This window comes from Thunnus maccoyii, chromosome 21, assembly GCF_910596095.1.
Source record: "Thunnus maccoyii chromosome 21, fThuMac1.1, whole genome shotgun sequence".
Classification (NCBI taxonomy): Eukaryota; Metazoa; Chordata; class Actinopteri; order Scombriformes; family Scombridae; genus Thunnus; species Thunnus maccoyii.
In genome coordinates this window covers 741,166-758,169 of record NC_056553.1, presented here as the reverse complement: position 1 = coordinate 758,169, position 17,004 = coordinate 741,166, and the positions used below count along the sequence as shown (strand labels likewise).

The 17,004-nt window shown below is 38.1% G+C and overlaps 1 protein-coding gene and 1 long non-coding RNA gene across 2 annotated transcripts in view; one reads left to right on the top strand and one right to left on the bottom strand.

Annotated features, from left to right (window-relative positions):
- The window catches only part of LOC121888137, a 7,837-nt gene extending 4,819 nt beyond the window's left edge, over positions 1–3,018 (top strand). Inside the window, exon 3 of the long non-coding RNA XR_006093144.1 lies at positions 1,250–3,018. This is a non-coding gene — a long non-coding RNA (uncharacterized LOC121888137). The remainder of the gene's footprint in view (positions 1–1,249) is intronic.
- A 1,678-nt stretch (positions 3,019–4,696) lies between these two features.
- The window catches only part of LOC121888530 (NACHT, LRR and PYD domains-containing protein 12-like), a 50,124-nt gene continuing 37,816 nt past the window's right edge, over positions 4,697–17,004 (bottom strand). The window contains exons 12-18 of the mRNA XM_042400131.1: positions 16,396–16,569; positions 13,901–14,077; positions 12,714–12,887; positions 11,512–11,529; positions 7,891–8,064; positions 7,271–7,444; positions 4,697–6,231 (exon numbers count right to left, since the gene is read on the bottom strand). Of these exons, the coding sequence (XP_042256065.1) occupies positions 6,216–6,231; positions 7,271–7,444; positions 7,891–8,064; positions 11,512–11,529; positions 12,714–12,887; positions 13,901–14,077; positions 16,396–16,569 (907 nt within the window). The 3' untranslated portion in view covers positions 4,697–6,215. The remainder of the gene's footprint in view (positions 6,232–7,270; positions 7,445–7,890; positions 8,065–11,511; positions 11,530–12,713; positions 12,888–13,900; positions 14,078–16,395; positions 16,570–17,004) is intronic.

Genomic DNA, 17,004 nt, shown 5'->3' with positions numbered 1-17,004 from the left:
AAAAGCAGTGTGTAGTCGGGGTCACATTTCACATGTCTATGAGTTGTTAACAGCTCCACCAAATAGTGATTTTTCCCTCTAAACTTCTCACATGCTTTCATTTCAATAAATGTTCAAATGATCCAATATTTCAGCAAAAATCAAAGATTAGAGAAAAAGTCCAATGATAATTATACTTTCTAAATGTGCTAGGTCCATGCTGCAAGGCTGATGGCACTCATGACTCTTCCCAGTGTGCCGGTAGCTTGCTCACTTCCTGTCTTGATAGGTAACAGGAAAAGAAAAGGTGAATCTGCTGAGAAACAGGAATCATCCAACCGGTTCTGCAAATTTATCAAATTTAGCGCCCATTCCTTGTCAGCCACAGCCTGTCCCAAAAACTGGGCTGTTAATGCTTTTAACACACTAAATCTAGAGTTATTAAATGTCAGGAAAAACATATTTAATCAATGATTTTATGTTTTTAACTGAAACTTGCTTAGATCAAGATAACAGCACAGCTGTTCTTATCAAGTCAAACCCTCCCAACGTCAGTTTTATGAGTGAAACTAGAGAGCAGAAGAAAGGAGGTGAAGCTGCGATTCTGTTTAATGATTCCCTCCCTGAATTGGTATACTATCCAGCACTAGCTAAAACCTTCACATGATTTCAGATATGTTGTATTAGCAGATGCTAAACAGTCTTTAAAGTCTGTTTGGGAACCATAAGACTTGTAAGAATAAGCAGAACTATTACTAATGAACTGAACCCCATAAACACCTTTAATAACTATGGCTGAAGATCATTTTTCTGTACATACATCAGAAACTCTACGTCCTTCTTACAATTCAAACTTTTACACAAATATTTCCTTCTGAATAAAGATTGTAAACATTAACGTCTCAACAGTCGACCTTATTGTTCCCTCTGAACTCTGTATAACTTGTTAGTCTACATGTAAAATGTGTTTACTCTTGTTACTCTGTGCTTAATGTTGTATTCTTGGAGGTGACTTTCTTCTGCTGTTTCCTACTAAAATAACATAAAAACTTACTGAAATGAAATGAAGACTTGTGGATGTTTTTTATTCATGTGCATGAAGACATTCTGCTCTGTTCAGTGCAGCAGACCAGACACACGTTGGAGAATTCAAAACTACTTTCAGGACTTTTTTAATTAATCTGTGCTTTCAGTTAATGGATTCAATAATAAGCGACACTAAAACCAACTGACCCATCTCATCATTACCGTGAACGTTTGACCCTCGCAGGCCTCCGTCCATCTACATGCGGCTGATAATGGAAGTGAACTGGGAGGTCTGGTTCAGGTTAGTTCTGCTGTTTTCAGTTTAGGTTTTAATCTGTGACCACGAGACAAACAACAACCTGCTGGATCCAATATTTATTTATATCAATCTATCAAAAACTAATTATGATGCAAATGATTATTGTGTCTTTTTTCTGTTAATACACTAACGCTACTTAAATCACAGAGCCAGAAATATTGATTTGCATCTTCACTAATCGTCCTGATTGATGTTTGAATCCTGCATCTTCTCAGGAGAATATTGACTGTAAATACAAATATAGATTAAATCATTAATAGGTATTTGTAAACCCTGAGTACTGTCTGCAGGTTAAGAAGGGAGGGCAGCAGCCTGAGAGGCGAAACCCGGGGCAAAGAAAGGCTGCAGACCAACGGCTGCTGTTCGTGAGGCTTCATCACTGCGAGCGTCTGGATTCTCACAGAGACGATAAACTGAAACCGTCTTCACACTTCAGTCTGTGTGTTGAAGATTTATTGATGAAATGACACAAGGACAAACTTTAAAAACCTGCTGCTGTAATACTGTCACTGAGGTCAAAGGTCACCACATGTGAAAACAACAGGTATGTTACATATCAACATGTCAATCAACACGTTTCCTGTTCCTGTCGTCACTTATTGTTCCATTAGTGTCGATGTGTTTGCAGTCGTACGTTAAGACTCATTTTCACTTTTTACTCATTTTCACTTAGAAATCCAGGATTTGTTTGTTTGTTTGTTTGTTTATAATCCAACTTCTCCTGGATTTCAGTTTCTTAAATAAATACCAATAATAAATTTACAGGTTTTATTGTGTCAGAATAAAAACTGAAGATAACGAGCCGTCGTAGCTTCGCTGCTTTTTATTGTCCTGACGTTTCACACAAGACGTCACTGAGTTCATAACGGTAACTCCAGGACTTTCCAGGTCATTACAGGACTTTCAAGGTCTGTCTTAGAAGTCCATCTTTACCTGAAATTCTTCTGTCCTCCCACTGAAAAGCAACAGACGCAGATATGAAAACTCCTGCTGTTGGTACCTGGAATCTCTCTCCAAAGTTCAAAATATTCCAGGACATTCCAGGACTGTTTCAGTCTTTGTCGGGACAGAAGCTGAGTGAGTTTTAAAAAGCAGCTCAGAGAGAAATGAGGCTGAAAATGAATTTGTAAAACATGAAAAAACAGAAAATGTGAGAGGAGAATCTGCTGGTTAATAAAAGTCGCTGTGAGCCGCACAGAGCAGAAAACCTACTGAACCAAACAGTAAAAACAAACAAACAAACAAACAAACAAACAAACAAACACAGACTGCTGCTCCAATAAAACCTGATTGTCTCTAAAAGAACATTTAAGACGTCGCATCACTCCGTCCGAGAGAGAGAGAGAGAGCTTCCTGAGTGTCGGGCAGGTTTCACTGCGGCCTTCTTTTGAGTTTTGTGTCTCTGTGTTTTTTTCACCCAGCGTTTTGGCTGCAGGCGTCTGTGTGTTTTTACTTTTTGTCACTTTGTGCTCAGAGTCCTGCTGCCGTGTACATACGAGGTTTTATCAGGACTCTGCTGATGTGTACAGTCAGTCGACATGAAGCCTTTTTTTTGTTTTTTATTATTGGACGTAAACAGTGTGATGATGATGATGAAGATGTTTGGTTTTTGTTTTGTTTTTTGGGGGGAAAATGTTGAATCTGATTTAGAATCATTTACAGAAAATAAAATATTTTACATCTTGAAGAAGCGACACATCTCGTTATTTCTGATTACATATCCAGAATGTGATTTCTAATAGCTGCACCAATCAATACTGTCACATTACCAATACATCACATGACTGTAAATGTTAAAGTTCATCAGGACGACGCTAACAGGATGTTCTGCTTTATTTCTCTGCTGCAGAAAAGTGATTTTATAAAGTAATTTTATCTCCATTTCAGCCTTAAATCATCAGTAACATCCTGTAATGAAATTCTTCTGGAATCTGTTCATAAATATGCTTCTGCGAGCAGGTTGTTGTCCAGACTTTCTTTATTCTTTCGTTGTATTTACACCAAAATATTCTGGAAGGACGTCAGACAGTTTATCAAGAGACAAAGCAAAGACCAGGATTGTTTTCTCGTATTGTCACTTGGTGGCGCTGTTTCCTTGTTTTTATATTTCACTTGATTTCAGTAATAAAGTGAAGGAATAAAGAAAACACAGATAATCTAAAGTGAGTAAATTTCCTGTAAACTTTCATCAAATTAATAAGAAATTATAAGAATAATGGAGCTTTAAAATAAAGCGTAACCAAAAACTCAGATGGCGTCCTGGTGGTCCAGTGGTTCGACAAAAACATCTAACAGATTCAATCAAATATGGTTCATTTATACACAAAGACAGAAAATATAACGACAATAAAAATAGATGTTATACATGAAGCTGAAGCTTGACACAGGATAAAAACACTGCAACTTCATTTATTTCCACAGATGTTTATTAGAATTTGGTCTTTGTTTCCCACCATCATCATCCCACCACCCTCCCTTCACAAGTCTATAAAACTTCTCAAAACCAACGTTACACAATGTTTTACACAAAACTAACACACACATACAGGAAGAAAATAAACCAGTAAAACACACATTAGATTCACATTTAAGATGTACAGCATATAAAACAACAAGAATCAGTAGATCAGTGGATAAAATGAGTTTGAAGAAGTGATTTAAAGGAAGATAATGACTTATCAGACGGAGCTCCTCAAACAGGTTGATCCAGAACCCTGACAGCAAAGACCAGGACCCATATTTATCTGTGCTGATAATCAGCACTAATTCATTTCCCACCACTCAGTGTCAACTTATAGAAAAACAAGCTGCATTCATGCAAATCCTGGCTTTATTGATTGAATGATTCATTAGTTTTAAACTGCTGATGGCAGAGATATATTTCAAAGAGCTGTAAGGACACATAAGTCAACAGGAGGTTTAGCTGGAGATGAGTTGGACAGTGGAGAAGATACGTTTCATGTTTTTAATGAAGTTGTGTCCACAGTCCGTTTGCATCATTATCACTGTGTGCAGTGTTGTACAATACATGCAAGATGCTGCACTAATGTAGGAAACAGGATGTAAAGGATGTGATTGAATAGAGCTGGATCACACAGCTGGATCACATGATATCATCTACAAGTTTAAATGATATAGTTATTGTTAAAGCCACCTAATTGGCTGACCAGTGTTTACTTACAGCCTGATGCAAATGACTTGTTAAATATTGTTATGAGATTACTATAACTATTCATGACATCATATGTTTGCATATAAAAGCTAGATACCTTTAATATTTACACACAGAGCAACTCTGTAATGTAATCTGGAGCCATAAAAGTAATCAATCAAATCTTTACAATCAATCCTAAAACAAACAGGTAACCAGTGAAGTGATGATAGAAATGGAGTAATATGATCTCTTTTCCTGCTTTTAGTTCAAAGTCTGACAGCAGCAGTGTTCTGTGCTGGTTTTATAGATATTATTTGAATATGTTTTAATGGTGAAAACAGGACTGGACGAGCTACTGATATGATCATCAAAACTTAGACTGGAATCAAAAAATACAAAGTTTCTCACCACAGAACCAAGATATGATTTGACCTGCATGCAGGGTTTCTTAACCAATGATAAATTGTTTCACAATTTAATTGAATGAAATTTGTGGACATCCAATCTGTCAGTACAGTCTGTGCCCATATTTATCAAGCATCTCAGAGCAGGAAATCACTCCTAACTGGCCAAAAATGATCAGAGTGGCACATCTCTAGTCCTACTTTTAGGAGAAAAAAGCATTTTATCAACTTTCCAAACTTGGTAAATGATTCGTATCTCTGCCAATATTTAGGAGCTGCAGGAGATGGAGTCCAGGCAGAGATATTCCCTGAGAGGAGAGATGTTTTGGGAACGCTTGATGACACTGAGCTTATTAAAAGTTTGTTTGGACAAAAACAGAATAATTTGAGACTGACTTTGTGTGTGATGCAGAGGAGAACACATGATGTTTCTACAGAACATCATTTAAATAAATACAGAACGTCCTCACAATGTTACACTTTATGGTAACGGGGAAAATGCAGCTGTGCAACAGTGACAATTCTGTCAGAAGCAACAATGATGGAAGTCATGACAAACTTTGATCTGGCTTAATGCACGTCGTAAAGATAATGAGCATGACGAGGGTCCTCAGTGAAAGCCCACTAAAACTTTTATTTGAACACAATCATGTCAGCTACATAATGAAGGATATCTCAACTTCATTACAACAGCTCAAATATTTTACAGGCTTATTTTTTTCTGTCATTTTTTAGGCTACTTCAAATAGAGCTACAGCCTGATATTTGAGAGAGAAGGATGCACCATAACAATATATGTTTCTGCTGTTACAGTTTATTTACCTTCATGTAGAGAACAGAAGTTAACTTGGGGTGTAGTTGAAAGAGCAATTGGACAGTGGAAGAGAAGAACTACAACACATCATCATTATTTCTGTGAGAAAAACTACAACACATCATCATTATTTCTACTTTGCTGCTCTGACTGTGGTAAAACAGCAACGTCTCACTCCCTCCCAGAAGTAATCCCTCTCCTGCTGAAAGAGTAAATTCTCCTCTGCTACATAAATTAGTTTTAGTCCTCAGTTAACTCTCAGAATTCTGAGACGCTTGATAAATATGGGCCCAGGGTTAGAGTCTGAATAATAACACCTGTTTTTTTTTTAATGCTTTCCGCATCAAACAGCTCATGTATAACACATTTGTAAAGTGCTGACTCCACAAAATCCAGAGAAAACCATTCAGTTTGTAGTAAGTTGAGAGACTTAAGTGAAGATGACAAAATCCAGATCCAGACCGGTCCAGATGGATCATCAGGATACAGCTGATCCTCGATCAACACATTCCTGGATGTTCACTCCCCCCCCCAGCTGATGAGAGACGAAGAAACAACAGAGGTCATAAATCAGTGTTTAGTGAGACTCACTTCATCAGCTGTCAGTCAGTGATGCAGCACATCCAGTATAAAGAGCAGCAGGGTCTTAAGTCCTGTTCAGACCAGAAATGGAACAGCTGTGCAGCGTAGCCTGCTTCCTTTCAGCTCTCATGTTAACATGTTGGAGTGAACACACTGAGCGCCAAGCTCACAGACCTGCAGAGACTTTTGCTATCAAGTCTGTCTACTCTGCAGATTTCACTGAAGTACACAGAGGAAATAAAGTGCTGAGAGTCATGAACACATCATTACTGCAGAAACAGAGACCTTCACTCATCAGTTTACTGATGGATTTACTGTTGATACATGTGAGCTGTTATAAAAGTTTAAAGCTACAGAGTCTCTGTGGGGTTTGAAGATCTTTCCTGCTGTTAAATCATCACATGACAATCAGTCAGAGCTCTCAGCTAAACAGCTGCTGTGATTCCTGGACATCAGCAGAGGTTCTGGTCTGTATAAAGACCACATAATTACTAAACGTAATGATGCTTGTGTGAAATCAGAGCCAGTGATTTGCAGGCTGTGGTCAGACTGATCTTAGAGCTCTGACAAAGATGAATCGATCAATTCTTTAGTGTTGAAATGAGAAAACAAACACTTTCAGATCAGATTTGATGGTAGGACAGTTTGATAATGAGGGCCACTGTCTTTACTATCCCCTAAGGCTGTCAGCTGTAATCCAGCCTTATTTCCTGCAGACATGACCACAACAACAACAGTCGTCTTCATATCAACTCAAACACGAGCACAACAAGCTTCTGGCTGATCTGATTGGCTGACTGTTCTCTCTCTCTCTGTCTTTCTGTCCAATCCTGAACCCTGTCACCATTCTCCTCTCACAGCTTCACTGAGGAAAGCAGCCACTGAGAAGGTTGGAGGTTCACCAGGAAACACTGGATCTTTGGTTTGATACTAACTGTGTTTAATGCAGTACTGCTGAAACCAGCACAGACTGACTCTAACACTCTACTGACCTTAGAGTCTTCAGTCTACAGTGTGGACTCATCTTAAGATCGTACAGCAGCTTCAAGTCTAATCGCCGCAGGTTGTTTCTCCACAGATACAGCTCTCTCAGATGGGAGGGGTTAGCCTTCAGAGCTGAAGCCAGAGAAGCACAGCCGATCTCTGACAAACTGCAGTCATCCAATCTGAATAACAAATAAATGATGTCACTTTAGAAGTCAAAGTTCCTGCTTCCCCTGTGTGTATGTGTGTTCTGAAGGATCAAGATCAGTAAACAGACATTATTCAGTGAAACACATTGAAATTAATCTAAACAACATATTTCTCCTTCGGCAAATAAACGATCAATTTATAACAAATATTAGTTGAGAGTATCTTCTGTATACAGATGTGACTCTTTACCAAAAATTAAATCAATTTATTTAGAGTTTCAGAGGTTCAGAGTGAATTATCTAGTGTAGATTTTTCTTGTTATATGAAGGTTTTAAATGTGCAGCTCAACAGAAGAAAATACACTTTACCATTAAGATCCCCAGTGTGGATCAGCATAATATCAGCTTTATGTCTGTTTATGTCAGTTTAGAGTCGCATCATACTAATCTCAGCACAGACATAGAAAATAGTGTCTGACCTCAGAGTCTCCAGCCTACAGTATGGACTCTTCAGAAAATCACACAGCAGCCTCACTCCTGAATCTTGTGGCTTGTTGGCACTCAGATACAGCTTTCTCAGATGGGAGGGGTTGGACTTTAGAGCTGAGGCCAGAGAAGCATAGCTGATCTCTGACAAAGTGCAGCCATCCAATCTGAATAAAGAATACATGATATCACTTTAGAACAGGGATTAAAACAAGAAAAGATTTGTGAACCTGAAAAGTTGTCCAGGAGGAAATGTGTACAACATGTTGAATTAAATATTTTATGAATTTAACACTGCTCTATGGCTGAAATCAGGCATAGTGCCTGACAACTTTAACCCGTTAGAAGACAAAGTTCCTGCTTGAAATCATTCAATGCTTCATAATCTGTTCAGAGCTGAAGAAGGTTTAGAATATAGAAGTTTAGAAAATGGAAACTCCAAACACCTGAACCCAACAGGATGCAGGTTAAAACTGTCAAATATAAAAGACAAAAACATAGTTTCAGGGGTTCAGAGTGACTTATCCAGTGTAGATTTTTCTTGTAATATGAAGGTATTAAATGTGCAGCTCAACATTGCTCTGACACAGTCAATGGACTAAACCACTGAATAAGAAAATAGACTTTACCATTAAGATACTCAGCGTGGTTTAGCATAATATCAGCTTTATGTCTGCAGTTTAGAGTCACATCATATTAATCTCAGCACAGAAGTAAAAAAATGGTGTCTGACCCCAGAGCCTCCAGCCTACAGTGTGGACTCTCCAGGAAGTCACACAGCAGCTTCAATCCTGAATCCTGCAGGTTGTTGTGACTCAGATCCAGGTCTCTCAGATGGGAGGGGTTGGACTTCAGAGCTGAGGCCAGAGAAGCACAGCTGATCTCTGACAAACGGCACCAACCCAAACTGAATAAATAATAAATTATATTGCTTTAGAACAGAGATTAAAGCAAGAAAAGATTTGTGAGCCTGAAAAGTTGTCCAGGAGGAAATGTGTACAATATATTGTATTAAGTATTATATTAATTTAAAACTGCTCTATGGCTGAAATCAGGCATGGTGTCTAAGAACTTTAACCTCTGTTAGAAGATGAAGTTCGAAATCACACTGTTTCATAATCTGTTCAGAGCTGAAGAAGGTTTAGAATATAGAGTTTAGAGAGTGGACTATTTTAGACTCTACTCAAGATCCAAACATTTGAGGGCTGTCAACATCAAGAGCTATAACCATAACAATAACAATAACCATAATGATAATGATGTGAGCATCCACACTTATGAATGATAACGTTCTATAAACAGTGGCACAAAGCATGTGCTATGCACTCCAGCTGTGTCAGCTTAGGAAAATGGATAGTGATGACTTGTTTCTGCTGTACATTGCATATAGAAAGAAAGAGAACATCAGAAGGGTATGGGTTCACAGGTGAGTGGTGATACAATGTGTTGCTCAGAAGAGTCTGGGTCACTAGTTGCTGTGATGTTCCAGTATTTACAGACCAAACTGGACCGACCGATGGTAGAAAATGCTGAGGCATGATGCACAAAAGCACACAGATAACCAGCTTTTATTACACTGTGGCAGGGACACACAGTATGAGCACAGATCTGAAGCCTATGAGGGTTGCCAGCTTTGTTGTTTTTTTTACATTATAATGTAGAATAAAGTTCCAGCATCATTGTATAATAAAGAGAGACAAACCTATCTAAAGAAATCATCTCTGGGTGTCATTCTGTTCCAATTTACAGTGCATCAGTCTGTGGTGAGAAAGGAGCAAAACCACATTAAAATAAACATTTTTTAATAAATAAAGTCATCAGTCAGTTTCCACAGTTAAGATGATATATGTAGGTTTTAAAGTTTTACTGAAAATTTAAGACTAGATGGAGAATTTGTCCTGCCGTATGGTTTAGGGGATGGATTTTGATTGGCTTTCAGTGTTTCTGTCATTTATCAAATTGTTCTGAAAGTGATCCCAATGATATCATTCACCACTGTCATTGTCATTATATTTGTGGTGTGGACACTGCAATGTGAGTTAGAATGATTTTTAAAAATATATATTTATACTTATTGTTATAGTTATCATTCTTGGTCTGGACAGCCCTTTACAAAGATAGCAAATATGTCAGGATGTATTTTGGGAAATTGGGAGACAAAAAGATATTCAATATATCTATAATATTTACATTTAATGGAAGTGGATTATCCAGTGTAAATTTTTCATGTTGAATGAATTTTAAATGTGCAGCTCAACATTGCTCTGACACAGTCAATAGACTAAACCACTGCTGGAGAAAATAGACTTTCCCAGTAAGATACTCAGTGCGGATCAGCATAATATTAGCTTTATGTCTGCAGTTTCGTGTCACCACAACTGTCACATCATATTAATCTCAGCACAGAAGTAAAAATGTTGTCTCACCTCAGAGTCTCCAGCCTACAGTGTGAACTCTCCAGAAAGTCACACAGCAGCGTCATGTCTGAACCCTGCAGGTCGTTTTCACTCAGATACAGCTTTCTCAGATGGGAGGGGTTGGACTTCAGAGCTGATGCCAGAGAAGCACAGCTGATCTCTGACACACCGTTGTAACGCAATCTGAGTAAAGAATAAATTATGTCACTTTAGAACAGGGATTAAAGCAAGAAAAGACTTGTGAACCCGAAAAGTTGTTGAAATATGTACAACATGTTGAATTAAGTATTTTATGAATTTAACACTGCTATATGGCTGAAATCAGGCATGGTGCCTGACAACTTTAATCCCTGTTAGAAGACAAAGTCCCTGCTTGAAATCTTTCAGTGCTTCATAATCTGTTCAGAGCTGAAGAAGGTTTAGAATAAAAATGTAAAAAGACTAAAACATGACACATCTATATTTTTAAGCCTACATGAAACATAAAATATGAAATATGATTTTTGTGAATGTTGAAATAACTTAATTTTCCACATTGTAGACATTTTACACATCATGCTTCTCTAACTGAACCATTCACAACAAGCACTGCATACACACAACATAGTGCACATGTGCACATGTTTACTGAGTAAAGGTGCAAATGCAAAGATCAATCTCTGGATCTCAAAAATCAATTATTGATCATTCAAATATGAACAAAGTTTAATCGGAAAATCTTTTTTTCCAACCCTAATGTTTAGAAGATAGAAACTCCAAAGACCTGAACCCAATAGGATGCAGATTAAAAACTATCAAATATAATATAAAATATAATATAAATAAATATGATATTTCTTGTTTTATGAAGGTTTTAAATGTTCAGCTTAACATGGCTCTGACAAAGTCAATGGACTAAATCATCAAAGAAGAAAAAAGACTTTATCATTAAGATACTCAGTGTGGATCCGAATAATATCAGCTTTATGTCTGCAGTTTAGTGTCACCACAACTGTCACATCATATTAATCTCAGCACAGCAGTAAAAAAATGGTGTCTGACCCCAGAGTCTCCAGCCTACAGTGTGGACTCTCCAGAAAGTCACACAGCAGCCTCAATCCTGAATCTTGTGGCTTGTTGACACTCAAATCCAGCTCTCTCAGATGGGAGGGGTTGGACTTCAGAGCTGAGACCAGAGAAGCAAAGCTGATCTCTGACAAATCGCAGTCCCTCAAGCTGAATAAAGAATAAATGTTGTCACTTCAGAAGACAAAGTTCATGCCTGAAATCATTCAGTGTTTCATATTCTATTCAGAGCTGAGGAAGGTTTAGAATGTAGAAGTTGACAAAGTCTGACAAACTGCACTTTATCAATCTATGTAAAGAATAAATGTCACTTTAGAACAGGGATTAAAGCAAGAAAAGAATTGTGAGTCTGAAAAGTTGTCCAGGAGGAAATGTGTACAATATATTGAATTCAGTATTATATGAATTGAGAGCTGCCCTATGGTTGAAATCAGGCATAGTGCCTGACAACTTTAACCCATTAGAAGACAAAGTTCCTGCTTCATAATCTGTTCAGAGCTGAAGAAGGTTTAGAATATAGAAGTTTAGAAAATGGAAACTCCAAACACCTGAACCCAACAGGATGCAGGTTAAAAACTGTCAAATACAAACAGTGAAAAAGAGCTCTCATTAATATTAATAACAACATGCTGCTACTTCAACAAAGACTTAGTGACTTCACCTCTTAAACTCTGCAGCTGCACCAGTGACTCCATCTATACAAACTCATGTTGTGCAGCTAAGTTCAAGAAAAATGTAAAAAGACTAAAACATGACACATCTATATTTTTAAGCCTACATGTGCAAAACAGTTGAGCAAGAATAATAAAAGACCTGTATCACTTGCAAGGGCTTCATCATTATGCACATTTAAAAAACATGCTATCCCACAAAGCAACACATGGACTGTCAGTACCTGCTGTTTCAACTTTATCACTTTGAGCACAGACAGCAGAAACTGAAAGTCTGCTCATTAGTTAATCTGCACTGTTTGTATTTGTGTTGACATCAGTCTGATACCTGCAGACAGCTGTGGGCTGGCATTAGCTCCCCAGCAGGTAGAGACAGACTGAATACAGTAGAATCTGCACAATGTTCAGTCAACTTCCATGGTTTCACCTCTCATAGTCAGAGATAATATCTCGTTAACAAACACAAACCAAGAGCTCAGATCAGTGTGTGGAGTCTTTTTTCAGTCTGTTCCTCTTGTAGATGTGCAGCCCAACAGAAGAAAATACACTTTACCATTAAGATCCCCAGTGTGGATCAGCATAATATCAGCTTTATGTCTGTTTATGTCAGTTTAGAGTCGCATCATACTAATCTCAGCACAGACGTAGAAAATAGTGTCTGACCTCAGAGTCTCCAGCCTACAGTATGGACTCTTCAGAAAATCACACAGCAGCCTCACTCCTGAATCTTGTGGCTTGTTGTTACTAAGATCCAGCTTTCTCAGATGGGAGGGGTTGGACTTCAGAGCTGAGGCCAGAGAGGCACATCTGTCCTCTGACACACCGTTGCCACCCAATCTGTGTACAGAATAAATTATGTCACTTTAGAACAGGGATTAAGGAAAGAAAAGATTTGTGAGCCTGAAAAGTTGTCCAGGGGGAAATGTGTACAGTAAATTGAATTAAATATGGCTTAAATCAGCATGGTGCCTGAGAACTTAAACCCCTGTTAGAAAACAAGGTTCCTGCTTGAAATCATTCAGTGTTTCATAATCTGTTCAGAGCTGAAGAAGGTTTAGAATATAGAAGTTTAGAAATGGAAACTCCAAACACCTGAACCCAACAGGATGTAGGTTAAAAACTGTGAAATACAAACAGTGAAAAAGAGCTCTCATTAATATTAATGACACCATGCTGCTACTTCAATAAAGATGTAGTGACTTCACCTCTGAAACTCTGCAGCTCCACCAGTGTCTCCATCTATACAAACTCATGTTGTGCAGCCAAACACAAGTAAAAAACCCACAGACATTTATTTCAAATTCTACTCAAGATTCCAATGTTCACAAAGATACCAAATATATCAGGATGGATTTTTGAAAAATAGGAGGAAAAGGATGTTCAGTATATCTACAGTATTTACATTTAATGGAATGGTATTGTCATAAAAAATCACAGCATCTTGTGTTTAAATATTTCAGTCTGTATAAACACTGCATAGCTTCATAAAAGTGTTGGAAAAAGTAAATACTGGATATTATATTTGTTACTGTCTGATTGAGTATTTTGGTTTCAATTTAAAGAATGAAATTTAAAGTGAAGGTGAAATTTAATGTTAAATCAAGAGTTTCAGAGGTTCAGAGGGAATTATCCAGTGTAGATTTTTCTTGTTATATGAAGGTTTTAAATGTGCAGCTCAACAATGCTCTGACTCAGTCAATGGACTAAACCACTGAAGAAGAAAATAGACGTTCCCAGTAAGATACTCAGGGTGGATCAGCATAATATCATCTTTATGTCTGTAGTTTAGTGTTGCCAACAACTTTCACACCATATTATTCTCAGCACAGAAGTAAAAATTGGTGTCTGACCTCAGAGTCTTCAGTCTACAGTGTGGACTCTCCAGAAAATCACACAGCAGCTTCAATCCTGAATCCCCCAACTTGTAACTGTACATCAGATCCAGCTCTCTCAGATGGGAGGGGTTGGACTTCAGAGCTGAGGCCAGAGGAGCATAGCTGATATTTGACAAATTACAGCCTGTCAATCTGAATAAAGAATAAATGATATCACTTTAGGAGATTAAGTTCCTGCTTGAAACCACTCAGTGTTTCATAATCTGTTTAGAGCTGAAGAAGGTTTAGAATATAGAAGTTTAGAAAATGGAAACTCCAAACACCTGAACCCAACAGGATGCAGGTTAAAAACTGTGAAATACAAACAGTGAAACAGAGCTCTCATTAATATTAGTGACAACATGCTGCTACTTCAATAAAGACGTAGTGACTCCACCTCTTAAACTCTGCAGCTCCACCAGTGACTCCATCTATATGTAGCAGAATGGAAATGTATCCCTGTCTGGTCTAAACAGGGCTGTAATGTTTGAGGCTCTTGATTACTTGGCGATCAATAGCTAATCATTGTCTGTGGGTAGCCTATAAAGGCAGGTAATTGTTTTCTGAGCGCTCCCCTGATGCTGAATGCATGCCCTGCCTGCTCTTCACTGGACTTCCGCAACTGCTGCAGATCCCTCCATGGTGACTTGCCTCCCTCAGAAGTGACCCTCTCACAGACTGCTGTCGGTCCCCATGTGTAGTAGCAGCATAGGCATTATAAACTCTCTCTCCTTCTCTTAACTTGCAGCCGCTGCCTGATTGGACTGCGGGCCTTGGTCAGCATTTAGCAGCTTCACCCGGGAGCTGCTGTGGCAATTCTGGCCCATGCCACAAGAATGCTGCTGTTTTGCCCATAATTGGTGTTAACAATCATCGTCTTTGTTAAAAATTGTTTGGTCATGGGTCATGCTGCATTGTGGGCTGGCAGTACTGGGACTAGTACTTTTGGCCAAGCCGTTTTAAGTGTGTGAGTGTGCGTGTACATTGTGAGCAGGGGGGTTCCTTTTCATTTGTTATTGTTTGTTTATTCCCAGTTAGTTTATTCATTTGCTTAGTTTAGTTTATTCAATTGTTTCTACTTTATAGCTTATGTAATGATTTCATATAAATAATATTGTTTTCATGGTTTATTCTGTTTATTTGTTTATTTTGTTCCTAAGTTGCTGGTTAGGTGTTCAACTATCTGACCAACTGATATTGTTTTGGAGAGTGTTTCTTTAGTTTAGTTTAGTTTGTCTATTCATTCTTTTCTTTTTCTTTCTTTTTATTGTTTTGTTACAACACTGGCAGGAGGCCCTTTTTCTATAGCTGTTGATAAGGGCAACTGTATGGTGTTTTTGTTTGTTTGTTTGGTTGAATACTTTACTGATTTTGTATTCCTTTTTGTTTTTCAGAAGCTGAACGCCCACGGTGGAGGGGTTGGTGATTATAGGTGGTGGTTCCTCCTTTCCTGTGTGCTGTGTTCAACTGACCATCACTGGGTTTGACCCTTCACCATTGTGTGGGTGTGTGTGTGGATGTGTGTGCATATGTGACTCAGGGTGACTCTCTCCTGGATACCTCTCCTACCTCCTCTCCACTGGTAAACCTCAGCCCTGAATAATTCACCTGCCCCCTTTTAATACATGTGTGGACGCAGTATGCTTAATTATTCTTCTTTTACTAATTTTTGCCATTGTTAAAATAAAGAATTATTGATGGCTGGAACCACGTCTCTCACTTCTTAGTGTAACAAACCTGATTGCCATTTTGGGTTATTGGTACTGATCTGAGGTAACATTTGTCCCTTGGTAAAACCCCCATGGTGGCGTAGTTGGATTTCCTTGATTACACTGGTTAGTCCCCTACATACTATTCTCATGCCACATATACAAACTCACGTTGTGCAGCCAAACACGTAAAAAACCACAGAAATTTATTTCAGATTCTAGTCAAGATCCCAACGTTTACAAAGATACCAAATATGTCAGGATGGATTTTAGGAAAATAGGAGGAAAAGTATGTTCAATATATCTACAATATTTACATTTAATGGAATGGTGTTGCCATAAAAAAATCATGGCATTTTGTGTTCAAATATTTCAGTCAGTATAAGCACTGCATAGCTTCATTACAGTGTTGGCACAAGTAAATACTGTATATTCTATTTGTTGCTGTTTGAGTTTTTTGGATTAAATTTAAGAAACAAAATTTAAACTGAAGGTGAAATTTCATGTAAAAATCAAGAGTTTCAGGGGTTCAGTGTGAATATCCAGTGTAGGACTTTTTGTTATATGAAGGTTTTAAATGTGCAGCTCAACATTGCTCTGACACAGTCAATGGACTAAACCACTAAGGAAGAAAATAGACTTTACCATTAAGATACTCAGTGTGAATCAGCATAATATCAGCTTTATGTCTGTGGTTTAGTGTCATCACAACTGTCACATCATATTAATCTCAGCACAGAAGGAAAAAAAATGGTGTCTGACCTCAGAGTCTCCAGTCTACAGTGTGGACTCTCCAGAAAATCACACAGCAGCTTCAATCCTGAATCCTGAAGCTTATCTTTATCCATATCCAGCTCCTTCAGATGAGAGGGGTTGGACTTCAGAGCTGAGACCAGAGAAGCAAAGCTGATCTCTGACAAATTGCAGTCACTCAATCTGAATAAAGAATAAATGTTGTCACTTCAGAAGACAAAGTTCATGCCTGAAATCATTCAGTGTTTCATATTCTATTCAGAGCTGAGGAAGGTTTAGAATGTAGAAGTTTAGAAAATGTAAAATCCAAACACCTGAACCCAGGATGCATGTTAAAAATTGTCAAATACAAACAGTGAAAAAGAGTTCTCATTAAAGCTGGAGTGTGGGACTTTTATCTCTTCAGGTGTGATTGCCTGACACAGACATACAGCACTCTCTCATGTTCACTCTGACTGACAGGCACACAGAGATGGCAAGTAAAAACAGATATATGTTTTGACAGTCCACTGGCCCACCGGGACTTGTCCCAGTATGCCCAATGGCCAGTACATCACTGGCCACCACCAACCTACTTTTGCAGCTGTAAAACGTTGGATAAATTGTTTTGAGTGTCAC